Source organism: Squalius cephalus, assembly GCF_949319135.1.
Source record: "Squalius cephalus genome assembly, chromosome: 8".
NCBI classification, from domain to species: Eukaryota; Metazoa; Chordata; class Actinopteri; order Cypriniformes; family Leuciscidae; genus Squalius; species Squalius cephalus.
Genome location: NC_137129.1, coordinates 11,071,610 through 11,099,478, shown reverse-complemented (window position 1 = coordinate 11,099,478; position 27,869 = coordinate 11,071,610). Strand labels below are relative to the sequence as shown.

At 36.9% G+C, this 27,869-nt stretch overlaps 1 protein-coding gene across 2 annotated transcripts; it reads left to right on the top strand.

Moving 5' to 3' along the window:
• Positions 1-153: 153 nt before the first annotated feature.
• meox2b (mesenchyme homeobox 2b) lies at positions 154-27,001 on the top strand. Of its 2 annotated transcripts, none has more exons than XM_079878927.1 (4): positions 154-178; positions 17,070-18,346; positions 21,580-21,752; positions 25,497-27,001. In XM_079878927.1, exons 2-4 carry the CDS (start codon positions 17,866-17,868, stop codon positions 25,716-25,718), a joined length of 876 nt encoding a protein of 291 aa, XP_079735053.1. In that variant the 5' UTR covers positions 154-178; positions 17,070-17,865; the 3' UTR covers positions 25,719-27,001. The 2 variants fall into 2 exon arrangements, with proteins under 2 accessions (XP_079735053.1, XP_079735054.1); XM_079878928.1 differs by lacking the exon at positions 154-178 and adding an exon at positions 12,223-12,237.
• The last annotated feature ends 868 nt before the right edge of the window (positions 27,002-27,869 follow it).

Below are 27,869 nucleotides of genomic sequence, written 5' to 3'. Positions count from 1 at the left end.
GGGGTCGGCTGCGCCCCTGCCTTCATCTTCAGGCAGGATATGCAGAGTCCACTACCCTCCGAATGTGAACTACGGACGGGGCCTGCGCCAAAGAACTTTACCATCCAATATCTTTGTTTTCATTTTCTGGTCTTGAGGCATTGCTGCTCCTGCTCCAGGCAAAGCAGCTGGATTGCCGGTAAGTTCATCTTTTAATACTCAATTTGAGGGTCCAGTATTCTGTAACATTGTGTGGGTGGTTGTAGCAAAACGACAACATTCAACATTACAGTAATATTTTAGTTTATAACGTACCATAAATGCTTGCCACTGTCATGTAAAGATTACTTAATTACTTAAAAGTACTTAAGGCCTATTTGACTGGGTTAAAAAAACACAGTTCTTGTTCAATAAGTTAAGCTTATTGCATTCAATATAAATTTAAACTACATTTAATGTACAAAAATAATATATTTTCATTTAATTAACATGCAATTAAGTGTCTGAAAACATCACAGTCAGTTTGCACTGAAGTATATTATTATTTCCATACTCTTTTAAAAAGTATGCTAAAGTTTTTTCTTTTTCACAAGGGTAAGGTCTTCTAAACAAAACAAAACATCAGCTGTCACGTTTATTCATGTTTAGTTTTATTTATGTAATACAATAATTACGGTAGTCCTTTACAAGTCAAACCAGCCTTTTTCCATTTTTATTTATTTATTATTTTTAAATGTATTGCTCAGAGCAACCAATCAAATTGACTAAAATAACACCTCATAATCAAAACAAGCATGTCCGTGTCTTTTCAGATACAGTTAGAGGAAAAGAAATAAATCTCTGACATTAAACCAGAGCATGTTATAATTATCTGTCTTTTAGATCTTCATGGTGTGCTTGAAGTTCAAAGCCATTGAATTTGCCAGTGGTTTCTGAGCATGCTCAGTCCTGATGCCAGGATAAAGATGGAGATGGTTGGTTGTTTGATAATTGCTAGACTTGGTCAGAGCTTGTTGCTTTTTTTGTGAGGACCATTCCTGTATTCATAGCATGGAACATTGTGTGTATGTATTGCTAAAGTCTGTTTATCTAATCCAGTCAGCTGATTATTGTTGATTGTGTTTTCCATTGTTTTGCTGAAAAGAAATGCATATGCTCTCTTTCCAAAATAAATTGGTAAAACGTTCTGGCAAAGTAAAGTATACATACTTGTATTGCACTGTGCCTATGTACCCGAGCGTGTTTGTGTGTGGTAGTCCCACTTTGTTTATTGCTCAAGGCGTCTTTATACAGCCGGGCTCTCCAAATTCTGTGTAAAGACACAATGACGCAAAAATAAAAAGTATGCCAGCTCTGTCCAACCTCAGTGACTACAATCAAAGGTCGCGTCAGAAGCAGATCCACTTCCAATCCTTATATGTTAGGCTATATAAAATGAAAAGGCAATGCAGTCATTGCCAGACAGACTATATTTCATGCCCTTAACACCTTCATGGTTACTGTCAACAACTCAAAGTGTGATGGAGAAATTTAATAAACATTCATGTACATTTCCAGTTCTGTTGTGTGGCCTTAACTGCCCCCTGATCGAAGCCAAAGATTATATCACTATTTAATCCTTATTTGTAGTATTAATAATACTAATTGTATTATAGATAGTACTTAGGCCCTGGTGAGTTTTTAAGTTGTCTGAAAGGTCATAGATGGATAAAGAGTATATAAATACATGCAGTACTTAGTCTGCTGGTAAGTTTCCCATCCATTTAAAATTTGCTCATAAATGGAAGCCAACACTAATTGCCATACAAATGATATGTTTGATATCTCTATTCTGTGCTGATATTTTCATATGTGCCATCAGTCAAATCAAAGCAGAACTGCGGAAAGATTGTGCGTTGCTATGTAATTAATGCAATTAGGTAAACATGTCTCCTAGCAACTAAAGACCATTTTGCACAAACATTTGGAATAATTTCACTAGTGCGAGGAATAACAGGGGAGCACCCTGGGTGTTTCTGCAGTCATTGGATGGGTTTTAGCGTTGTTTACCAGGGCTATTTAAATTCCCTGGAAAAGTAGGTTTGTGTAATAATGACCTAAACAAGTGATGATCTGATAACTGAATAATACAAAACAGTGTTTCCTCACAGTCCCATCAGTAAGGAAGGATCAAGTGATCCTTCATGAACACCAAATCAGATATTTTTATTCATATAATGCTGGGTATTCTTCTACATTATCATTAATGTTACTAAAGTGACTAATATAATTTTTTTTTTTTTTATCAATACGGATGCAAAATAGACTGATCAAGATATTGCACATGAAATGAATGGTTAAGCCAAGAAACTCTCTTCGTATTCTCATTTTTTGTTTCCAGGGCCGGAGTGGGGCCACTTTTCAGCCCGGGAGTTTCAGGCCCAAGACCGGCCCACTTTTTCCATGGTGGAATTCCAAATTAGCACTTTTTCCAAATTGGATAAATGAACAGTTCAGCTCTTACTATTTTGTAGTTTGTATTAATACCATGGTTCAACAAATAATGTAAAGGTTAAATAATTCACTTAGACTTTATAAGAAGCAATTGCGACTTTATTTCACATAATTCTGACTTTATATCTCGCAATTCTGACTTTATAACACGCAATTGCGACTTTATATCACACAATTCTGACTCTATATCTCGCAATTCGGACTTTATTTCATGCAATTGCGACTTTATTTCACGCAATTCTGACTTTATATCTTGCAATTCTGACTTTATAACACGCAATTGCGACTTTATATCACACAATTCTGACTCGATATCTCGCAATTCTGATTTTATTTCACGCAATTGCGACTTTATTTCACGCAATTCTGACTTTATATCTCGCAATTCTGACTTTATATCTCGCAATTCTGACTTTATAACACGCAATTGCGACTTTATTTCACACAATTCTGACTTTATATCTTGCAATTCTGACTTTATTTCTCAGAATTGCGAGATATAAAGTCAGAATTGCGTGTAAACTCGCAATTGTGAGATAAAAAGTCGCAATTATCTTTTAAAATGTTTTATTCTGTGGTGGAAACAAGCTTCCATACCTCCTGGCCTCTTCCTCCCATCCATCCTCCCTGACGCGTACCGTTACGGTAGGGCCGGCCCAGCTATCGGTAGGCGCCGGCGGTGCCGCGGCCGCGGTAGTCTACCTGAGAAAACATTTTGGAAAAAACGGGCTATGGACCCAACCAACTCTATGGGAGGGGAGGGGAGAACTCCCTCACATGGTACAACCCATGCAGAGGCTGCGTGCTGCGGTGTCAGAATGCGGAACGTGTGTAGCCTACTGTAACTAATGTGATAAATGTGGAAAAAAAAACAACAAAAAAATCCTCGACCGGCCCAAAAGTGAAGCAGCCCACCGGGAATTCTCCCGATTCTCCCGATTACCCACCCCAGGCCTGGTTGTTTCAATGTAACTTCCACAGCCAATCAATTTCATGTGTCCATTACTACTTCCCTTTATAACCACAACATATCTACGAATACACTAATGCCCGGTACACAATGTACGATTTTGGGCTGTCCCATACGAAAGATGACCAATCGTGGTGATATCTGTGGTTGTGGCTCCTAAACGTTGGTCCTATGTCGTACTGTGAGAAAGATGGTCGTTGTCACAGTCTTGCGAACAAAGATAGCCTGCAATAAATTTCTGAAAGTGTCATGAATGATCATCTTACAGTGTGTTTGCTGCTACGACCTACGTCTACTGACCAGCCAATAAAACTGCAACATGAAATGGTGTATTGATCAAAGCGACATGGTGCTAAAATTTTTAACTACTTACCTCAAGCTCCATTTGCAAAATTGGCATGCCAAATTGGCCTCTCTTCCCTAGCCATGACCACTTCCATATTCTCCTCTTTCGCTTCCTAATCGTTTTTTCGGCGCAAATTAAAAACCACAATTGCAGAAGTGCTTATCTTGCTCTATTTGGCTACCATGCACTAGCCGCGCATGCTGATTACGTTTTATTCTTCTATACTAACTTGCATCGTAGCCTATGATTCAATAGGTGTCATCATCGTACAGTCTACATATATGTCGTACCCAAGTTGATTAGATCCATGCCGTACACTGTGATTTATAGGATTGGCGAAATCGCACAGTCTGTAGCAGGCGTAACTCTGTGCGCTATGCAAATTCTTATTCTAGACCTCCGCCTCCCCAGCACCTCCTGCCTAGGTCTGCTACAGGGGTCTCCCTCCGTCTAGCAGCATGTTTCCCTTCATTTTATTTTCTTAGCATTTAGCAGAAGCAATTCGTACTTGCACTGCAGCAGCAGCAACCATAGCTCCAGCAGCAGCAAAGCAGATCTAGTCTGCCAAGATTGATAAAATGTTTTATAAACTATCCCAAGAGTTGTCATGGCTGGAATTATTTTAGATTGTTTAAAATAAAAATCTATCTGGCATCTGCTTAAGGACCCAAATGCATAAGCCCTAGCTGGGAATCGATGTATTAATGAACATCAGAGATGTTTTAATCCAGGGACTATTAGTTAATTTGTCATTTGAACCAATCAGTGGCCACAATGTGCTGCACATTTAGGGATTTTAATCAAAGGATTTATAGATGTTGGCAGACCGATTTGCAACTGATTTGCTCTGTGTGAGGGGGTATTATGTTCAGTTCAGTTGGAACAGAGGAAATTACTTTAAATTAAAATAGCTCTAAACTCATCTGTGGAAGAGTATTATTGTGCAGACTAATCTTATGTTTTATTTTCTGGCTTTTTGCTATTTATGGAATCAGGTCATATGCAAGCCAAATTCAAACCCAGGAGGACACCGTTCTAACGTGTTGTATGATCCACTGCTATAGCTCCAACTTAAGTTTTCCACATGTTTCTTTATCTTCAGTATGATTTTTTGTAATGTGTTTTGAGTTAAAGTCTGCTAAGGTGGCCTGTGTATTTCAGACATGTCATAAGGGTGACACCTGGCGTATTACTTGGTTATTGCAATGAATTTCAGCCTTGTGCAGTGCACTGTTTAAACAAGCAGGTGGCAATCTAAACATACACAATAGAGTCTTTTACAGATCAGAGTGGCACATCTATGACATATCTCAGACATAAAAGAAAAATCATGATTTCAGTTGTATGAAATTGTAAAATTCCATTGTTTAAATGGTGTAGTTCATATTGTCATTTTAGTATTTAATTGAAATTAATTAAAAATATTAACGCTTTCAAAATAATATTAATGTGTCAAAACAATACTGTTTGGTATATGGCACAACTATATTTACTTTTGCATTCACTGAATTTTATACTTAGCATAAGCATATTTAATATAAAATATATAATATCGTAGGGCTGGGCGATATGGACCAAAAGTCATATCCCGATATATTTAGGCTGAATATCGATATAAGATATATATCGCGATATTTTTTTTCCCTTTACTTAACATGAATTGTAAGAATATGACTAATAGTAAAGACTAGTAGGCCTACTAATAAATAAACATTAGGCCTATGCTAAAGATATTAAATAGTAGTCCCAAACTAGTTTTTGTTAATACAATGTTGGTATGAGCCACTACAGTCATTTAAAAATATAAAAAAAAAAAATAAAAAAAAACACAAAGTAAAATAGTGGCATTTTGGGGTTAATATGGAAACGACAGTTGCCATGGTGAATACACAATATTAACAATAACTGTTAATGAAACATGGAAACTGCTCCTGGTGAATAGAATGAAAATCATACCTGCATTACTTTTATTTCGTGTAATTTACAACGTAACGGCGTTGCATGCTCGTAGTTTCTTTTGCACTTGAGCAGTGAGGCGATACACAGCGCGCGCGCGCCGCCGCATTTGCGCGTGCAATTGAGTGTGCGCTCCGAGCACAGGATAACAGGACAAGAAAGTCCGTTTTTCTGAGGTGAAACACTTTATTTCAGCGTACACTTATGTCACTGCCTGGTAGTTCCTATTGTGCTGGGTTTTCTGAAGTAGTCATGATTCGCCTCTCGTAACATAACATGCTCTAAACACGCACGCAAAGTGGAAAAGGAGGAGCATAGATGCGGGGAGCAGAGCGCAAATTTGAACTATATCGATATATGCGATATGGTCTAATTTCATATCGCATTTAAAAATATATCGATATATTTTTTTATATCGATATATCGCCCAGCCCTATAATATCCAATTTATTACACTTATTTTATATTTTTTGTTTTACTTTTTTTATATTACTCTTTTCTATTATTAATTAAAACATTTTTTTTTTTTTACTTTTAAATTTTGCATACAAGCAATTACTGACAGTAAAGAGAGATTGTCTCTTTACTCTATTTTTTTTCTTATATTTTCCTACATCAATATGCTGAGGAATATGAGATTAAATGGTCAAAACAACTATCATAACATAACTATCATAATAACTGTCATTTATCACTTAATAAAAAATATAGTGCAAATCCAAGCATCATAATTATGGCTTTGGAGCAACTATGGTAAGATAAATGGCATTCCATGAGCGGATTACACTGTTGCTAGATGTTTCACTGTCCATGTTATAATTTAGATCGATCAGCTGTAAAACACCTTTATTACATGTTATATAATTTCATCTGTCCATGTTCACCTTTCTAACCCAATTCACAATGAATCACACTAATTATACCCGCAAACCTGACCTTGACCAAGCTACTGGATTATGATGCACTGTATAGGTAATGGATGTCTAACTGCTGGTCCGCAGTGTTGACTAATGGTAGGTTGACCTTGTGGTGCCAGTAGGCAACTGGTCAAGGCTGTGTGCTCCACCACAGATGTCTGGGATGGGAAGTGTGCAATAAATCTATAGGCTCAAAATTACTTCTCATCTACATCACAGAAATGCCAGCCTATGCTTTGTTTGGTTGGGGCATTTTTTTCTAACCGACACTGATGTCATATCCTGGTTTGAGGTACATTTAGATATATGAAGTTGGCTTGTGTGTGTGTGTGTGTGTGTGTGTGTGTGTGTGTGTGTGTATGGCCAGGTCTAATTACAGACTGGGTAAAGAGGCCCGTTGAGGGACATAAGTAAGCTTCTAGTAGGCCTAAGGTCTCCCAGATTTACCACAGCAAGAAAAGTGAGAAATAGACAGAGAGAGAGAGGAGCCAAGAAAGAAAGCTGTGGAGAAATTTAAGGACATGTAGGCGGAAAGAAGGAGTGTATTAGTGTGTGAGTCTATTCTGATCATGTCACAGGATTCAGCACCATCGAATCAACACGCCTGCCAACCAAATGGTTTGAATGAGCATAAAAGCAAATTTTGCATTTAAATCGTAGAAGGACGAATTCACTTTTTACACATTTTTACAGGATAGTATTTCAGCACAAATCCTGGGTCTTATTCACTAACTATCCAAAACATAGTTTAACCAGATGCTTGTTTGAATTGGTTAAGCTGTAATTCTTTTCAGTGCAAAGTGCAAACACACTTCCTTTCTGTGCAAATTATGATTTTTGACCTACAAATAAAGGTTTCAAAATTAGATATTCGCAGTGATGCCATTAGTATATATATATATTTTTTTTTTTTTTTTTTTTTTTTTAGATGATCATATGATGAACAAGGTAAAAAGTAGACCAATTTCTAGCATACGATGTAGTCGAGTGCACTCTCAACATTTTAAAGAGCTGTTCAGGTGCCTGAACCACAATAAAGTACTTCAGATCTTTATAGAGAGCCTAAGTCCCTCCCCTTCCGGTGGACCACCATGGGACCTTATTTCGGAAAAATATTGTATGGTAGTCAATGGCGAGAGACAACAAATATTTTGATCTCGTTTGAATTGTGCCCTGAATTACACACATGATGTTTGTCAATTTAAAAGATACATTTTAAAGTCAAGAAAGTCTCAGTTTGATGTAAAACTGTTGAGGTATAAGACTGTGAAAATACGTAATTACAAAGACTACAAACCCAAAAGGCGCACATGTGACGTCATACCTTTTCTCTCAATGAATGAAGCTAACTTTACTGAAGCTAACGTAATTTTTTCTATAGTCTTTTAATACTTTTTTCCTTGTTCTGGAAGAACGAGATGAAACGCGCTAAGGTGACAGCCATGTTGGTGACGTACATAGTGCGAGATAAATGTTACACTAAATGTTTCTCTTCTGTTTTATGACAAACTGCGACTTTCTTGACTTTCAGAATTATCTTTTAAATTAACAAACATCATATGTGCAATTCAGGGCACAGTTCAGACAGAATAAAAAGATAAGTTGTCTCTCGCCATTGACTACCATACATATTTTTTCCGAAATAAGGTCCCATGAGCCGAAAGCGGAGGGGAGGGACTTGGGCTCTCTATAGTCTGCTGCATCAACCACTTCAACCGAGCATCCAGAACAGGCCTTTATACTGAGGCATGAGCAAAGTTACTTTATAGTCAGTTTTCAAAGGGTTTTTGTTGTTGTTGTGTAGTATCACTTGTTTAAGGCTTCATATCAATTGTTAGAAGTGTTCAAGTATTTTGTAGTGTTTATTCATCTTAAATGAATAAATTGTGTTCAATCATGACAGTCCACTGACTATGGGGTTTCTAGGAGGCAAATAATAGCACTACAGTAGTATTTAGCAAGAGCTGTAGTCCGAATATTTTTATGCTTCCACCATCCATGGACCAGAAAGAGGGATTGTGGGATGGAGTGAGATTGAACTGTAGATATATCATTGGGCCTGCTGAGGTTGATGTGTTCTGATATTTGCTCCAGCTGTAAATGTCAAAAAAAGAAGCAGTGCTGATTGCTAGACTAAACCCAAACCCTGCAGCTTTGAGTGTTTTTCATCACATCGCTCATGGGTTTAATTATATCTCTATGGAAGGAAATTCTGTGCAAATTGTATATAATTGTTCAACAAATGATATGTTGGTCCTGCATTTAACGGTTTACAAATGGTTCGTTACTGCTCAACAAATACAGCCAAATACAGATACAATACATACAAAGATTTATTTGTAGACATGGGCTTAATTATGGGGAAAATCACATTGCCTTGTCCCTGCTCTCCTCATACGTTATCAACGACTAACTGCTTTGTTGTTCTGTGTTTTTATTAAGGCATCATGTCATTCATGAAGCTGGGTGCAGTTCTAGAGCTCAATCAATTCAGAACATTTATGATGTATAATATTAAAGGAAACCTTATTCATAATTATAAACATATTTTTGGGGAATATTTGAGACAGAAAGGCTAAGGACAGCTGTACTTCCCTCATTGCATATGAATCAAATGTCTCATTTAATGTGTAATAAAATCTAGCCCTCAGTCTCTGCATGAAAAACATGTTCTGACATGGAGGGGCCGACGAGGGGTTTCTGAATCATTGAGATATTCTTTTCTGTATTTCCATTTATATGCTTGGGCTGTTTATTTTTCAATGTGAAGAAAAAGAAACATATCAAGCATGATATTTGCTTATCACAAAGCCAGTATGTACTGTATCTGTATTTGTTGCAAATGGTGAAATTATCTGGAAGGGCTTAAACTGGATGAGTCAAAACAGCATGAAAACAGAGCTAACTCTATTCCATTTCTTAGTTTCCATATTGCAAAAATTGATCAAATTATTTATTTTTCCTTTTCTTTACAGACTATATGTAAAATTAAGCTATTGTATATAAAATAAATGCTAGTGTGGATTTGATTCATCTCAGCGACTCGATTCTCTTGAATTCATTCACCAAAACGATTTGTTCATTTTCATTTACTGGCCCTTTTATAGATTACGTTAATGCCAGTAGATATAGTGACAAGTGATGTACAGTATGATGTTCGTCTCAGTTGGCTGCAGTAAGGAAGAGAAGTTGAGGCAGGATCTATACGCATCAGTCACTTTAATTAAAAAAATAAGTAAAACAACAAACACGCAGGAGCTCAGGAGGATAAAGGAACGCAAGACAATTACAACCAACTTATCTTAGATGAGAACGGACAAAGAATGACTCAAACTAAGAGCCATAAATCACCAATTTGATACTTATGCACTATTCTATGACTTTTTTTAGTATAAAAAGTGGGAGTAGTGCGTTTAAATACCCGGATGATGGGAGTAGTGCGTTTAAATACCCGGATGATGTACTCAATTAACCGAAAAAAACAAAGTCTGGAATGTTGGACACTTCATGCACTAAACTGTCGCAGAGTGGGAGGGGCAAAATGTTGAAGGACAAAATAACCTTCATTCATAACCTTTAATTCGTACACTACACGGTTGAGTGCATACGTACATAGTGTATAGGTGCATATTGTATAGTGTGTCATTTGGGACACAACTACAGAGTAACTGAAGAGCTAAACAAGGAACAGGTGATTCAAATCAATCAAACAATGAGTCACTATGACAAAACATTTTTTTTGAACATTCTAGAAACCCTGGAAGTAAAAAGGAAACACAGGAAACAATGAGTTACAAACTAACTGCCTACAAAATAGCAGACAATTAGGCAGGTACTACATTTGGTTTAAAACTTTCTTTGGTACTATTAAAAAGTATGTTCTATAGGCTATAGTATGAATATTAGTGGTATGAATGAAATTAGGGGGTTCTGCATCCGCCATATTGCCACTGTCTACAGTACCAGGGTCAGTTGCGTCGGATAGTAAAGTGTCTAGTGTATGCGCACTTCAGAATCTCGGAGGAAGTAGTATCCGTGAACTTTTCGACTACTTTTTTCGAATACTAGTATTCGGATGTTGCCATACTGTTTTTCTATTGTAGGGAAGTATTCGATTTTAGAGTCCAGAAAAACTAAACTGAAACCAAACTGAATGTGAGTCCTTGAATCATTCAGTCGACCAATTAGTTTAAAAAACACACACACACACACACACACACACACACAAAACACTGAGTTGTTAATGACTGAAAGAAGTCATGATATTTATTTATTTATTTCAATAAATATCCTTATTAAAATGTGTGAGTACAAATCTACCAAGAGACTGCAGAATGATTAAATGTTCTTTCTGAAAATATCAACAAAGCAAAAAAAAAGCAAAAAAAATTGTTCTAAAACAGCAGTTCACTTATGAAACCTGCATGCAATGTTTATGGAAGCTTTAAAACATAACAGACAAAAAAATGAAAAGGAAAATAAAACATGCGTGATATAGCATATTAGGTAACGTTATGTAAATTTTCTCCTATTGAATGATTGAGATTTATGTCATGTAAACATCATCAGCTTTATCCTGTGTAAGTATGTGTGTTTGTGTCTGTAACTGATTGTATTTGAGTTGACAGACTCTTACAAAGAGTGTATGGAGAAGGCATTGGCAGATAGAGACTGTTTGTATACAGTCTAGAAAAGACAGAGATAGAGTGTGTGTTACACGTGTGGTTTGCTCTTTCCTCTTTTTTTCCCTTCTTCTTCTTCCAGATTAATCAGCGCCCAGAAGAGGTGAACCCTTTTCCACGTAAACATGGCATGGTGGTGTGACACGGCTCATTAGCAAAGAAAATGGTGTATTCAGAGCAATGTGATTGTGGCTTTCTGTTAAGAGCTCACATATTTACAGGCCTCAGCATCGGTGCAGCGGGATGGTGCCAGCCGCAAATAATGTTTACACTTAATCTTCTAACAGAATTAGTGCTCAGAGGGCTAAAATAGTAAATTACGGCCTGATTACAGAACAACTGAACATGTGGCAACAAAATGCAAGCAGTCATTAGCAGGACGAATGAAGCGTTCAGCCGAAGTTGGTACACTGTTTGAAAAAGAATGATTTGCGAAACTTTAACGTGTAAACACTTGTTGCTGGATGAGGAAAGCATCTGTCATTATCTTCAGCTAGTTTTCTTTCACCGCATACATGATCAGTTTGTTGATGTGTCAAATAGATTAGCAATTTTCATGGGAGATATTTTGCTCTGGTTTTAAATATTTAAACGCAGTTTGTTTTTGTTAAATATTTACAAATCAAAGTTTGACTAGAAATTTGTTTTAGACTGAAGCATTTTCTAAGGCTGTAAAAGGGGGCTAAAGACCTAAATGTTTCCCCATTAATTTACATGTGCCTCAAGTATCTTTTCTTTTTTTTTTTTGCAGTGTGGACCCATTTGAGCTTCTTGGTTCCCAAAAAATGAGATTCTCTGAGAAGTCCTTGTTAACGGTTCTTCCATTTGGAACCCGAGAAAAGGAAAGGTTTACAAGACACTTGTAATACACTACCATTCAAATGTTTGTAGACGGTAAGAATTTTTTTTTTCTGAAGAAATTAATACTTTTATTCAGGAGGGATGCAATATATTGATCAAAAGTGACAAAGACTTTTACATTGTTACAGATTATTATTTCAAATATATATATATTCATTAAAGAATCCTGACTAGAAAAATGTATAATGCTTTCCGCAAAATTATTAAACAAGACTGGAGTAATGGCTGCTGCAAATTCCGATTTGATATCACAGAAATTAATAAAATTGTAAAATATATTCAAATGGCAAATGGCTATTTTAAATTGTAATAATATTTCACAATATTACTGTTTTTATTATTTATTTCAAATAAATACAGCCTTGGTGAGCATAAAAACAGAGAAAATCATACCAAACTTTTTAATGGTAGTGTATATATTGGAGTTCTTTTCAGCATGTGCAACCAAACCCCTACAGTTGATCCAGAATGCTGCAGCTCGTCTTGTCTTCAACGAGCCCAAGAGGGCCCACGTCACTCCTCTGTTCATCTCTCTGCACTGGCTACCTCTCGCTGCTCGCATCAAGTTCAAGGCATTGACGCTTGCTTACAGATCTGTCACACGCTCAGCTCCCTCCTAATTTCACTCACTCCTACGAGTCTACATCCCTACCAGACGCCTACGATCGGTCAAAGAGCGACTACTTGTGGTTCCATCACAGAGAGCCACAAAATCACTTTCCAGAACATTCTCATTCACAGTTCCGTGCTGGTGGAACGCTCTCCCCACCCTCATCCGGAATGCAGAATCCCTGACAACATTCAAAGCACAGCTAAAAACCCATCTCTTCCGTGAGCACTTAACCTCATGAAAAAAAAAAAAAAAAAAAAAAAAATCCTTTCCCTTTGAAACATCACTTATCAGGCTTATGCTACTCTGAATAATGCCTGAACTTCGTATCTTGAGCACTCCTTGCGTTGTTGTTGTTTTTGCCTCTTCATGATGACTCGCTTAATTTAGTCCTAATTTGTAAGTCGCTTTGGATAAAAGCGTCTGCTAAATGACTAAATGTAAATGTAAATAATAGGATATTTGAGGCTCCTTCAAAGGTTGCCTAGATTCTCCACCCCGGCAGTCTGAAGAACCTAAAAAGGTGCCTTAAAATATCTTTTCATTTGTCGCATTATGACTTAAAAGTATTTTTTTAGCAAGAAAATCCTAAATCTGTAAACCTCCTCCATAGACGAGCCATGAGGTAATGTGTCCTTCATGGTTTGGTATGTGGGTCCTGGTGGCTGTATTTCTGTAATGAACAAGAATGATTAAGGCACATAACCTTGATTTGAGATTGATGTCTTGGCAGCTGAATCCGCAGCAAGGAATTGTCTGTTAAAATCATATGTATGAAAATCATTAGCATCAGTTCTGTGGCTAAAACTTTTGGAGATAAAAAAAAAAAAAAAAAAAATGTTGTAGTAATACAAAACCATAGGCAAAGTAAAATCTAGTTTTTAGATCTGGCCTGTTGCATTAGAAATTTAATAGGAGAAGGGAAGCCATTAAATCACAAGATGTCATCTTTACTTTTCAGAATTATTTCTAATATTAGAACAACATGTCACATTGGAGGTAGAGAGCAAAGTTGGAATAGGCCGGGAACTTGTTTTTATTTTTAGTCTCTAACATATGCCAGTATTCCACCAGAAACAAATTTGGTTTTAAAAGACATTGACGAAGTGTAGGCTCTGCATGGAATACATTAGTCTCAGCTCATGTCAAGAGCGCAGACGGATTGACTTTACAGGCTCAATCAGATACTCTGGCTGGGGAAAACACATACCCTCATGCACATTTCAGGCTCTTTAAAACACTGTGCTTCAGATCAACTCCGATTATACTTTGTGAAAAGGGGTTTTTCATGTTTCATTTTTATTTCAGATTTCAATTTTTGTAGTGCATTGCAAGCGCATCAGCAACAACTTTGGTAACTACACTGTAAATCACAACTAATGATTTAATAAATGGGTTGGTGGAAGTATTAGTAAATAAAAAAAAGAATAGACAAGAAATTAAAACATGAACTGTTACATAGCATAAATGTCAGGGGAAAAAAAACTTGCACAAAAGTAGTGAATATTACTGATATTTTAAAAGTATATAAAAAAAAATCTAAATATTGAAGTTATTTTTTATTTCGAACAACAAAAAAGATAAAAATAAAATAAAATATAAAAATACAATAAGTATGTTGCAACATACCGAAAGAAAAAAACAATATAAAGTATTTTTCATTTTATTTTTAAATCGTTTAAATCATCAATTCAATAAACTTTAAAAAAACATTTCAATTACATATGTATTTGATATCTTTTGGCAAATTATCAATTCTGCATCTGCAAATAGAAGGTTTATGTATTTGATTTGAATGATCTTTCTAGCTTTATCATTTAGAAATTAAATTATTGTCATACTAAAATGTTGATTTAAGTACAACAATAACTTCATCAAAGAGCATCAAAGTGTTCAAAAAATGGATTTTGTCGGATCATGTGACAACATTTTTGATTTTTTAATAGCTGTATAGTTCCTACACAGTCTCCTATAAATTGACTCAAGCATAGCAGAGATTTCTGAGGACTCTATATTTTCTCAGTCTTTGTGTGTTAATATGAAACGCATCACTTCCTCCTCCTTTGACTCCTTTCATCCTCTCATTACAAAGCAGTGCACATTACACTAAACCCGCTTCGGGTATCCTATTGGAAATGTCTGTCTGAGGTCTGGCATTAACAGATACCAGAGTTAGTGGTTTCGTCTCCGAGCTCCTTTTCCACTCAGCTAATGAGCGTCACGGGGCCTTTTAAAAATAGAATGTGTTTTAATATGAACCGAAACAGAATGAAACTAAAATTACAATGCATAAAATGACAAATTGATACAATCTAAAAGACTACAAATATGAAATGCTTGACACTAATCACGAAAAGTTTCATAATATCCGTCAAACTTCCAATTATCTTCCAAAACGGCAAAACTAAAATCCCGGAAAGCACCGCCGCTCTATTTTAACCATCATCTGTCTGGTTTTACTCTTGTACATGTCTGATTGACTCCGACAGGCTCTTCAAAATCCAACCAAATCTAATAAGCATTAGCCTGTCACACACACATTCCAAAAATTGGCCACCAGGTGAGAGGACTCACCTGCAGAAAATCCCTTCTCCCCAGGGACCTGTCAAATTAGCAGTTAGCTATTACGGAGGCTTAGGCCTTGGACCCGTAGAATGAGGAAGGAAAGTCAGGAGACTCGCATAACCGCTCAGAGGCCTGGGGCAATGACATGGCGCAGGGTCTGAGGCAAAACCGAAACCATATGAACATTAATACGCACCCGGGGGCCGTTCTCGGAGATTACTTTACATAACGACTAATTGGCCTAATTTGTTGAATAAACACTATATTTTCTTTTGAAGCTTAATACAGGACCACTGGACACAGCAGTCACTCTGAACCGAGCAGCGACACCCACATCGGGTTTTGGCGGTCTGCTAAAGTCATTTCCCCTCAAAACGAACCTAATTTCCTCTCTGGGTTCAGGCTCATGCGTGTTTGGTTCACCACAGTCATCTAAATGCAGAGATAGTGCTCAATGTAAAGGATGTGTGGACAAGACCGACAGCGGTCAATATTTCTGAAATGCACAAGTTTGGGTTGAAAAAAGAATTGGTAATTGTGTAAAATGCTGTTTTGTAATATAAGGATGGCTTTTCAAGCTAATGCAGCTTGGTGGAAAGTCCACAACAACGTTTTATTTGATTTATTATTATATTTTTACACCAGCTGCGCTACACCAATCATAAAAGTGCTAAATTACCAGTCCAAGCGAGTTCTGGATTCAATAAAACTGGGATAAAAATATATATTTTTTTGTCCAATGGAGAATTCCAAGGCCTTTTTCATTTTTAATTAAATGTACAGCTAAGTAATCATGGACAAGAGTTGCAAAAAAATATTCTGAAATGATAAAACTATGAACTTGCCGCAAGACTATATTTTAATAACTTTATTAGACATTGAAAGCAGATTAAACACTTTTACTTTCCATTTTGCCAGCTTTTTTGTAATTGCAATGCATTCATGAGCAACACTTTCTTCAGCAAGTTTCCACCACATAAAAAAATGAGATCCTTTATGATCTCTGCATTGCTAGAGTTGTTATTTCATTGTGGTTGAAATCTATAAAGTGAAATTAAAACGGTGTAAAAAATGAATTGCTCCCCCAACCCATAACATTCATTTGATTGTTCTGAATTTTTGCAGTATCAAAACTTAACCGCTTCCAGTCTGCATGAGACAGAATAATAATAATATTGCTAAAAAATTGCAATTAAATATAAGGACAATCATATAAAAGTGTCTTTGTATTTTAAATTAAATTCATTAACAACTAATAAAATATGATACTGACAGTCTGTCTACCCTGCAAATGACAAGCTGGACTTGCTGTTGGAGACGTAAAACAATATGCAGATTTCTATAAATCTGTCTAGAAATAGATACACTGGTCATTTGCACACACACACACACACACACACAAAAATCCTTGAGAAGACAGATGTTGTTCATTCTCGTATGTATTTCTCAGATGGAAAGCCATGTTTCTCTCCCAGAAAGCTCAGTGAAACTAAAAACTTAAAAGAGCTTTTTTGCTTGTCAAAAATTTATTTTGCTTTGAGCAAGGGATGAAAACTCATTTTATGACCTGAGTTGACATGCAGTACAGGCAAATTACATATTTTAATGAATAAGTTTCTGAAAACAAAAACAATTTTATTGACTTTTATTAAGTCAAATATTGTTGTATTTGCTTTTTTTTTTTATACAGACATGTTGGTGGAAAATTATCCTTTTCACAGTCCGAAAGAATTCCAGGACTTTACAAGATGATGCTGACAATCAAGATGATTTCGGGTAAATGCACAGACAGATAAAGACAAGCTAGCACCCCAAATCCCCTCACCCCAATCTTCCGTCCCACCCTTTAGACCCCCATAACCATTCCACGCTCACTCTTTGGCAGCTTACGCAACTCGTTTCTTAGAAAAAGTGTCCGTGGGATCAGATAGCCCGAGTCCAAAATATCGTACCCCCGTTTTCATGAGCCCAGAACTTGTTGGCTGGCCTCAGATTTATTGTACCTTGTCGTTCTGGAGGAAGATCGTATGCATGTGGTCAGTAGCGAGGAGCCTGCGACCCAGCCTCCCTCTCATGTTACGCCCTATATATAACATCCATTCCTCCAGCACCTCCGTTCAACCCCCCCCTCCCACGTTCCCTCGCTCCAACACCACTTCTCCAGAAGCGCTGTATCCACTCGGGCCCAGACGGCTCTGTCTTTCCCTCTCCCTCTCTTCTCTCTCTCTCTCTCTCTCCCATCTGTCACCCGAGCTTCCTCTTGCAGGCTGTGTGTGTTTACCCTCTTTTTCGGCCTGGCAACGGGGGCTGCATGCTCAGGATTACCGGAGGCCTTGCCTTTCATCGCCGCCCGCTCCCTCTTCCTTTCGCCGTTGACTCCTGGACTACGGTGGAAACGGGTGCGAGGCTGTGTTTTTGGGGCTTTTCGGCTTCCCTGCTTTCTCGAAGAGTCTGGAGTTAAGTGGAACCGTCGACACTAAGAGAACATGGATCACTCTCTGTTCGGATGCCTCCGGAGCCCACACGCCCCATCTCAAGCCCTGCACCCGGCGTTCACCCAGTCCTCCCTGGCCCTGCACGGTCGTTCCGACCACGTCTCCTACCCCGACCTCCCAGGACCCTCGCCGCCCTGCAGCTACGCTGGGGAGGAGGGCAGCTTCGGAGGACCTCATCACAGGGTTCACCCCACTCCGCAGCATCCACACCTCTCGCAGCATCAGTCCTCCTGGCACGTCCCGCAGATGCCGGCGATCGACGGCGAGCGCCTCAATCTCTGTCTGCCGCACCATGACTCTTCGGCTCCAGAACTGTGTGAAGCGGGTTCACAGGGCTTGTGCGCGGGTAACCCAACGCTCACTGGTAGTGACCCTTCTAGGGTGTCATGTGTGCCTGGAGAATACGGGAGACAGAACATGTCACCCGCTGAGCCGGAGAGACGCAGTAGCAAAGGAAAGAGTGACAGCTCAGGTATGTTTTTTTTTTTTTTTTTTTCGTGTTCTTATGCATACCGTATAATAATCATTGAATTTTATTTCTAATAAATATTTTTTTGGAATAATTAAATTGGAAATGATCAATCAAATTGCATTATTACTACAATATAAATAATTCAAGTGCTTGTCATGACTGGAGACTGAGTTTTATTACTCATCAGATTTATTAAGAATAGTTTAAGTAAAGGACTTACTGACTTTGGTCAGTAATACAGGATTTCATCATATTTTATATTTTCTGTATTACCTATTTTCTGTAATCTGGCCTTGGAATAGAGATTGGGTGTTTGGAATTAGAATTTGAATTGAGCACCACATTTTTTCAAGACACTATGAATTTGAAATGAAATTAAATTTTGCTAATATATATAATTTTATATAAATATTAAGGGAAATGCATAAATGCACCAAATTATACGTTTAATATAACTTCAGAAAATCTTGTTTATTTTGCAATATTTTGTGGTGATTTAAGTATTAAAAATGTAGAATTTAAAAATTAGAGTACCTTCTGTCATAAAATGATTTAAAATAGGGAAAAAATTAAAGACATTTATTTTAGAATTATTATTATTATTAGTTTATAGAAATTGGTCCATATCAAGACAGCTTTAACAAAAGGGTGCTATATGTAGTAAATGGATTTTATTTTATTTCTGCAGTATTTAACATGCGATAATTCAATACAACTGCCCTATGTTAGAAAAGACGTAAGCAGACAATCAAACTGATGAAAATATCAAACTAGCACCAGAGAAAAGAAAAGGCTATGTGATAATCAAACTCATAGTAGTTTTAGATAATCAAACTCACTGCAGTTTAAGAGAAAATCTAACAGTTTACACATTTGACATTCAGATCAGATTCACACACATGAATCGTTCTAATCCATCCATGAACCATATAGAGGAGCGTGCAAGCTTTACAAATATATCAAACTGAGCAGTTGTATAAATATGCTCAAAAGCAGCTTGATATGTTTAGAGATATGTCTAGTATTTTAGAGAAAATGCTTCTTAAAATAAGAATGAATCCGAGGTAATAAAACAAAAGGAACGGAATCCGGAACGGGCTGGACACGGCACAGTAGTGTTTTAATGGCAGGGCCTGGTGCTGTGAGGCTGCCCTGTTTCTTTCTCTCATCAGTCTCAGAGGTGTAAGTCACTCTGGCATTTACCCTCAGGTCTTTAATAGACCACAGGTGAAAGCCGCTTTAAATGCTCACACTGCCCGCAGCTGCGCTTTTGATACCCCCCAAATGCATACGCACCATTTACGGCTGGGGAAAACCGTTAGAGCTGCAGCTGGACAGTTTTTATATAAAATGTGACCCTTAAATTTCAAGAACAATAGAAAATGTCACACCTGTTGATCTAAGTGGTTTGACATTGACGTATAGACTTTAAAAACAGAGGTGCAGAAAAAAATAATAATTGTGAATGTCTTCAGAAAAATATCACTGTTGTGTGTAAAATTATAAAGACTAAAGTTTCTGAGATTGAACTCAAGGATTTTGTCACCTTTACAGTTAGTTGAACTGAATTACTCCATCTTATACTGTACTTTTTTTTTCATGTCATGATGCTATAGCTTTTCATCCTGGTGCCTGTAATTTATGGCTTGATGGCATACTGATGGATAGGCCCAATGGTGGTAGAAATTTCCAGAAGGCTCCTGTTGGCACTTGCTGTGCCTTTATACCAAATCTAATTTCCTCCAGTCTGTTGGCAGTTATCAAAGGCAGTGTGGTTTCCATTTAAAGCCGTGTCATATGTCGAGATGTTGCAGCGATAGCCTGAACAGATTATAGATTATTCGGAAAAGTGATGTTGCATATGAAATACGATTTTCAAAGCTCATAATCTTGTGTACTATAAAAACCTTGGATTTCTAGAGCAGTTGTATTTCTCTGCCGCTTTCAAAGGATCCAAGAATTCGACATCATACTCGTCTTTGAAAGGCAAGCTTATAAATATTCATTGCAAACATATTTTCCTTTTAAAGATTTTCTTTCTTTTTTTTAAACAAATTGATTTGTATTGGGCTCTCCCAGTCTATTAACTCAGATGATTAGTGATTTGCTTTACTCTGTTAGTCACATTATATAAAAAGTAAAAAAATAAAATAAAAAAAGAGTGAGAGAGAGATTTGAAAATAAGTAGAGCAAAGAAAAGGCTGTGTGATAAAAAAGTTTTAGATCATAGATTTTTCATAGAAAATGTACAATTATAAGGAATTGTATAATAATGAGAATCATATTAGATGCTTTTCACATACTCTGATGTGGTAACCTGTGATTGTTACCGTTTAAAAACTTTTTCTACCTTATCAATCCCCTAAAACTATTTTTTTTGGAGTAACCTACTGTATTTAGGTTGAGTCAATATTTTTTATTTGAGTCAAATTAAATAATTTAGAGGTTACCACATAATGGATTTTTTTTTTAGTTTATTTTCTAACAGCAATTGCTTTAACTTATTTTTATTCTAACTTAGAAAATGTTCATCTATCGTGCTAAAATGAAAACCCAACTAGTTCTTTGCTCTGGAATTGATATACTTTGCTCACTGATAAACGGTTCAGTTCCATTGTTACTTTTAAAGAAATGGTTCAGACAGCACCAGACTAAATGTTCTATTTTGCACTTTTTCTTTTTAAATGAATTATTTAAAATGAAACTAATAAATGAATGGATCCAACTCTGTGATTCTAAACCCTCCTATATATGTTCCCGTGCACCTGAATAATAAAAACTTTATATATATAACTGTAATATATTAACAAGTTACACAGTTACGGTTGAATTTGATCATTTTTGGACCAATCAGAAATGTTCCTTGAGAGAGTTTCATGCATTCTGTTAAAAGAGAAGTGTGTGGAAAATGAAGAGTAAATTGATCTGATTGTTGGAGAGTGTGAACGAAGCGCTGTTGATTCAGGCCAGATTTGAGAGCATGTGCTTCGTTCTCTTGCCATTCTCCGCCTGCTAAAAACACCAGAGCCATATCGCCATAATAAAAGGTGATTGGCAGGCCAAATTGTTCCGCTTTCATTTTTATTTTTGTTCGTTTATTTTATTTCAGAGCCCTGCAGTTTATCACACCATCTTATTATTTCACCCTTTTTGCTTTCTCTTATGTTTTTTTTTTTCTTTTTCTTTTTCTGTGCGTTTACAGCGGCTGGAAAGTGATCTGTTTTTCATTTCAGATTCCCAGGATGGGAGCTATAAGTCAGACGTGAGCAGTAAACCTAGGAAGGAGCGCACAGCGTTCACCAAGGAACAGATTCGAGAGCTGGAATCAGAATTCGCTCACCACAACTATCTGACACGGCTTAGACGTTACGAAATTGCTGTCAACCTTGACCTCACAGAGAGACAAGTACGTTCAACGCTGAGCCTGTTTTCACATGTTACCAGGAGACATAACAATGGCACTTCCATTGGCTTTGAAAATATTTCTTAGATTGATTGATGGGTAAAAAAGAAAAACTTTGCTTAAAGGCTGACTCCATTTAAAGTGATCAAGTCGTATAAAGTGATTAACGCAATGTTAAATGTTAGCAATTCTCAACAAATTAAATTGTATGCCCTCATTTACTGATATAAATCTCAAAGTATTTCAGTATGAGCTCTCTAAAAATATGTTTTATGTTAGAAATACAAATCCAGTTCCCTATGATATAGCCTACTCATTTGGCTTGAGGGAGGTATTCCCACTTCTTTTTTTTTTTTTTAATCTGAGTCTGACAAACTGTCAAATGTAGCCATGATGTTAAACCTCAAGTTTTTTTATGTAAACACGTATATTTTTTCTAATGGCTTTTATTAGAAAAGACAGAAGGGACAACAGGAGAGGGACATGATCCAGGCTGGACTTGTACCAGGGGACCATGAGCACTTTTTTATTGAAAAATTGAACTATCCCTTTTATATTTATATTTACCACTATGGTAGTGTGTGTGTGTGCATTTTTTTTTAGATCTTTTTTTATAAACTCAAAAATATACTATGGAACTATATTCCAAATACCAAGAAATATTCACTGGAGTAAAAACTAGCTCCAGTCATGCATATTAATCTTGAAATATATTTATAATTAGACAGTGGTGAAGTTCACTGTACAACTGCTTTCTTCAAAATGTCCCACACATCCCACACACCCACTCCATAGTTTAGGATCATTCCAGCTGATTCTTGGCCCTAAAAAGAAGCACTAGAAGCAAATCACCTAGGATTTGCCTTTTTGTGTTTCATTCCCATTTCTCCTTCCTACTCCTCCACAATTGCTTCCTATCCAGTGACTCTCAGCACAGATCCAAAGAAATCTGTAGACGTGGGTTGATCTCAGATCTTAAACAACAAAGTCTTGAAAAAATCAGCCCTTTCTGTGCACCTTCAATGTATTGGATTTATATTAACAATTTATGTGTCACACACACACACACACACACACACACACACAAACACACACAAAAAAAACATAATGCATAATATTGTGAAATAAGGGAGCGCAGTTCCATAAAACCAGTAGTTGCAAAAGAGTTCTCATTCTCACACTTCAACTTAAATTTTTTGTCGTGTAAGGAAATCTGCCGACTCATTTAAGAGCTCACTCTAAAATACCTGCGATGCTCTTCCTAAAATAACCTTCTCAGCCTTAAATAGTCCCCTGTCAAGCCTGAGGTGGGGGGTGAGGCGCTGCAACTCGGTCCAGATCTGATCGACCCGTTTTAGGCAGCAGCTTGATCATCACAGTGGAGACGCAAATACAGAGAAAAGTGTCAAGTCAGGACCTGGAACATGGGTCAACGGGCGACCATGAGTTTTGCATCAGCACATAACTGACCAGGTGGAAATAGCCTAACCAATCCTAGTCCCCATGAGAGCCAATCATATCGCTGCTCCTCCAAACTTCCCAGAAGTCGGCTCCAAAAGAAAAACACGAGCAGATCCGCTGTGACTTTGAGAAAGTTTAAAGATTAAAAGCAGATATGAAGGACCCTTCGAATCTATCCGCAAAGCGCATGAAATTAGGTGTTTTGCTTGGTTTATGTATGTGGTCTATACGTGTGGGATCTGAGTGCTGTGTTGGCAGAAAGCTTGAAATCTGTCGCTCATCCAATCTGATACACGGGCATAGTATGAAGGGGGTTCTGATACAGAGAGCATGATGGTGGTTTTAGAGTGGGGGTCTACATGCCAAAACAACTCTTTCTGGAAAGTGCCATAACACACACCCTAACACACGTTCCCACTAAGTGGCGTTGAGTTTCCCTGATGCAGATCTTGGGCGCCTGTGTTGCTAAGACACCAATAACGCCTTATAAACATTGTGTGTAATTGACTACTGTATAATAGCTTTGCCAAAAATGTTTGCTAATGAGCAAACAACACTTATTTATTCATTTGTTTACCTTAAAGTGTTAGTTCACCCGAAAATGTTCCAAACCCGTAAGACTTTCGTTCATCTTCTAAACACAAATGAAGATCTTCTGATGAAAACTGAGAGCTTTCTGTCCCTCCATTGACATCAACGCAAATTCCACTTTTTTACGCTTCAAGAAGTTAATAAACAGATCGTAAAACTAATCCATGTGAATCGAGCGGTTTAGTCCAAATTTTTCAAAGAGACTCGATCGCTGTATATGATGAACGGATTTAATTTAGGCTTTTGTTTACATATAAACATTGATCAGCGAACATACTGTAAACAGAAGCTCAACCGAACCTGCTTGACGCTCAAGAAAGAACCTCATTGGTTCTTGAGGAAGTAACCTGGCGTAACACACGAAAATAAACATGCTTGAGCTTCCGTTTACCACAACTGATGTGTGAGTTGATAAATATTTTTATGTGAATAAAAGCCTAAATTCAATCTGTTCATCATATAAAGTGATCATGTCTTTTCATAAAATTTTCATAAAATTTGGACTAAACCGCTCGATTCATATGGATTAGTTTTACGATCTCTTTATGAACTTTTTGTCAAAGTAGTTGCATAGCTGTCAATGGACGGACAGAAATCTCTCAGATTTCATCAAAAAGATCTTCATTTGTGTTTCGAAGATGAACAAAAGACTTGCAGGTTTGGAACAAAATGAGGGTGAGTAATTAATGATAAAATATTAATTTGTGGGTGAACTAAACCTTTATTATATTGTTTTGATCTATTCTTAATTATTCTTACGAGTCTACTTACTAAAATACAGGGTTGGTAAAAAAATGTGTGAATTTTTTTGTGAAATGTGTGAGTGTGAATTTCATTTTGAATCGGCCACAGGACGTTTTACAGGAACTTTACTGATGTACAATTCAAAGATATTCACACATAAGTTTTTACAATGAAACAAATATATATATATAAAATCTATATTCAAATATTTTTATTGGGTTTTGAATTGTAAACACTTATAAAACAATTAACAAGTCCCCATACAGCAACCCCAACATACACAATAATAAATGACAATAACCAAAAAATAAAATAGAAATAAAATAAAAATAGAAAATAGATAAACTGACACGTTACAGAGTTACAGAGCCTGTGAATCAATTATGTCCCAGTGTTTCCAGCAGGAAATTGTAAGTTAAAATAATCCATAAATGGCTGCCAGACCGTATAAAATCTCTGGGTTGAACCCCTGATCGCGTGTTTCAACTTCTCAAGTTTCAAGTGTGCCATTACATCCTCAACCCAGCGCCTGTGTGTGGGAGGCATATCTGACTTCCAATTGTGCAAAATAAGACGTCTGGCAAATAGAGATGAAAACGCAATGGCGTCCGATTGTGCACCAGATATCGCCATCCCAGCAGGGGTCACACCAAATATTGCGATTTCAGAAGCAGGGCTTATCTCTCTGTCACAAATGTAAGAAAAAGTGTCAAAAATTAAAGACCAAAACTATATATATATAAAATCTAACTTCAAGTATTAACAAAAACTATACTAGTATATAAAATATGATAACATGTTTATGGGCAATTCATATGGAGAGATAAAATGTACTATTAAAAATTACACTAACAGTATTTGTATGTATTTCTTTGACTAACTACTTGAACTAAAATTCTGCACTCTGTTTGTTTTCTATGACTACTTGAACATCATTTTTCTTTCCTGCAGGTAAAGGTGTGGTTCCAGAACCGAAGGATGAAATGGAAGCGAGTGAAGGGAGGTCAGCAAGGGGCCGCTGCGCGCGAGAAAGAACTGGTGAATGTAAAGAAAGGAACTCTCTTGCCCTCCGAGTTTTCCCCAATGGTCGGACTACACCATCCCATCGGTTCTCCTAGCAATGAGGACGACAGTCACGACAGTGACCAGAGCTCCGAGCACGCACATTTATGATGCCCGGACTCCACCCAGTCACAACCTGGCAATTTCCTCAGGAATCAACTATGTTGGTACTCCGAAGGCTGTTAACAACTAGTACTGGGCCATGCTTTGTTATTTCACTCTGAGTGGTTAGGGTTTGTTCTTGGTCTGTGAAACAGATGCTCACTGGGTTGCAAACCAGAGCTCAGCCCCCAATGGCACCAAACTTTGAAGATTAGTCTAAATAAACGTCAAAGGGGTTTAAAGGTGGCCACCCTTTTCAAGAGACTATGCATTCATCCACCTTCGAATTTTAAGATTGACATTGTAAATAAATGTATAAGTTTGAATGTTGTAAACATTCCACACAAGTGCCTTGGGGAGGATTTTTGCACTGTTTTAAGTTTTTGCCTAACTGATTGCTACTGTATTTTCGCAGATTTTGATAAAAATATCATTGATTACAAAATAGATCTACATAATCTGTGACAGCACAGAATAAGAATTATTTTAGTCCATTTGTAAAGGGGAAAAAAGATGCCATTAATGACCATTTGTTGATTAATTGATTAATTAGAATGAAAAAGTAGTTTTTAAACTGACAAATGTCCATGTTTTTTTTCCCTCCACAATTATGGGTGCGTTTGGATAATCAAATGGACTGAAAGTGACATATGCAGCATAGTGATAATCTTTTAATTTAGAAGGATAATTAAAGGATCATTTTTACTTGCCTTTCCTAAGGCGTGTGTACTTGAGGACTGCAAATAATTTTCCATGATCACTGAAGGAGTCATTACAAAAAAATACACTACAGTTCAAAAGTTTGGGGTTGCTCACCAAAAGTCTCTTATGCTCACCAAGACTGCATTCATTGGATCCAAAATACAGTAAAACAGACATTTTGTGAAATATTATTACTATTCAAAATAACTGTTTTCTATATTTTAAAATGTAATTTATTCCTGTGATGGCAAAGCTGAATTTTCAGCATCAATGTCAAGATGCATGTGCTGCTTAATATTTTTGTGGAAACCAATTTTTTTTTCAGGATTCTTTACGGTAAATAGAAAGTTAAAAAGAACAGCATTTATTTTAAAAATAGAAATCATTTGTAACATTATAAAAGTCTTTACTGTCATTTATGTGATCAATTTAATAAATCATTGCATTTCTTTAAAAAAAATCTTACTGCCCCCAAACTTTTGAATGGTAGTGTTCATATGAAGGCAACATTACAAATGGAACATTTTCTTTTGTTGTTCAGGTTTATGATATAGTTCATATCTTTTATTTACCTTGTAAATAAAAAAATGTTAGGTATTTTGATTTCAACTTTTTTTCATGAAAAAAATTAATAAATTTCATAAACATAAAAAAAAACTCATTTGAAAGGCATTTTATGAAGGAAATCTTCCCAAACGTTAAGAGGATTATGTGATGTAAATGTTATGGAAAGCCATGTTGAATAACTAATATTATTTGTTTGGCGTTTGGCGTTTCTGTGAAGACCACGTGAGTGAGCATTCAAATTTCTGGACTGGCACTTTATCGGGTCGGCCAACTTCTTGAACGTCGTTGCTCATATGAGAGCAGCTGGTGATTCGATAGCTGTAGAAGTTTGGACTGGTTTGATTTGTGGCTTTGCCGTTCCCCCGACACATAGGCAAAACCCAGGCTAAGTGGATTTGTTTTCAGTTGTGGTCAAAGCCAGCCATGCATTTTCTCTCTGTGGAAGACGTTTTTGATTAGCCGTCCGATTTAGATGTTTGTGTATGATATACTGTGATCAAAGTGAGACGAAGAACGATCCCCTTGGGGAAACAATTCGTGGCTTTACGAAATGAATGGGAAATATATTTATGACCCCTCAAACCCTGCCAAGCACCCAGCTGCACTGATCACAGCCGCGTCTAAACAACACATGATGAATATGGCCCGTCAGAAGCGGTCCCAAACAGACAAATCAATAAAAACACGAGCAAATAAACACAAATCAAGACAAACATGACTTAGGTATGAAAAATACATCACGGACCACAAACAAAGTTGAGCAAAAACAAACGTAGGTAAACAAGCAAGGCTTTTTTCCTGCTTGTCTTTCCAAACAAACCTGACTTTCGTAAGACTTTGTTGATTTGCTGTTGGTGTGATTTTTCTATCTCTGCAACCGCTTTGAATACT

Bases quoted from the DNA above. Each gene is read 5' to 3' on its own strand.
- meox2b (XM_079878927.1), top strand. From the start codon at position 17,866: ATGGATCACTCTCTGTTCGGATGCCTCCGGAGCCCACACGCCCCATCT. The intron at 18,347-21,579 runs GTATGTTTTTTT...TTTTCATTTCAG, and splicing joins AGGAAAGAGTGACAGCTCAG to ATTCCCAGGATGGGAGCTAT. The intron at 21,753-25,496 runs GTACGTTCAACG...TCTTTCCTGCAG, and splicing joins TTGACCTCACAGAGAGACAA to GTAAAGGTGTGGTTCCAGAA.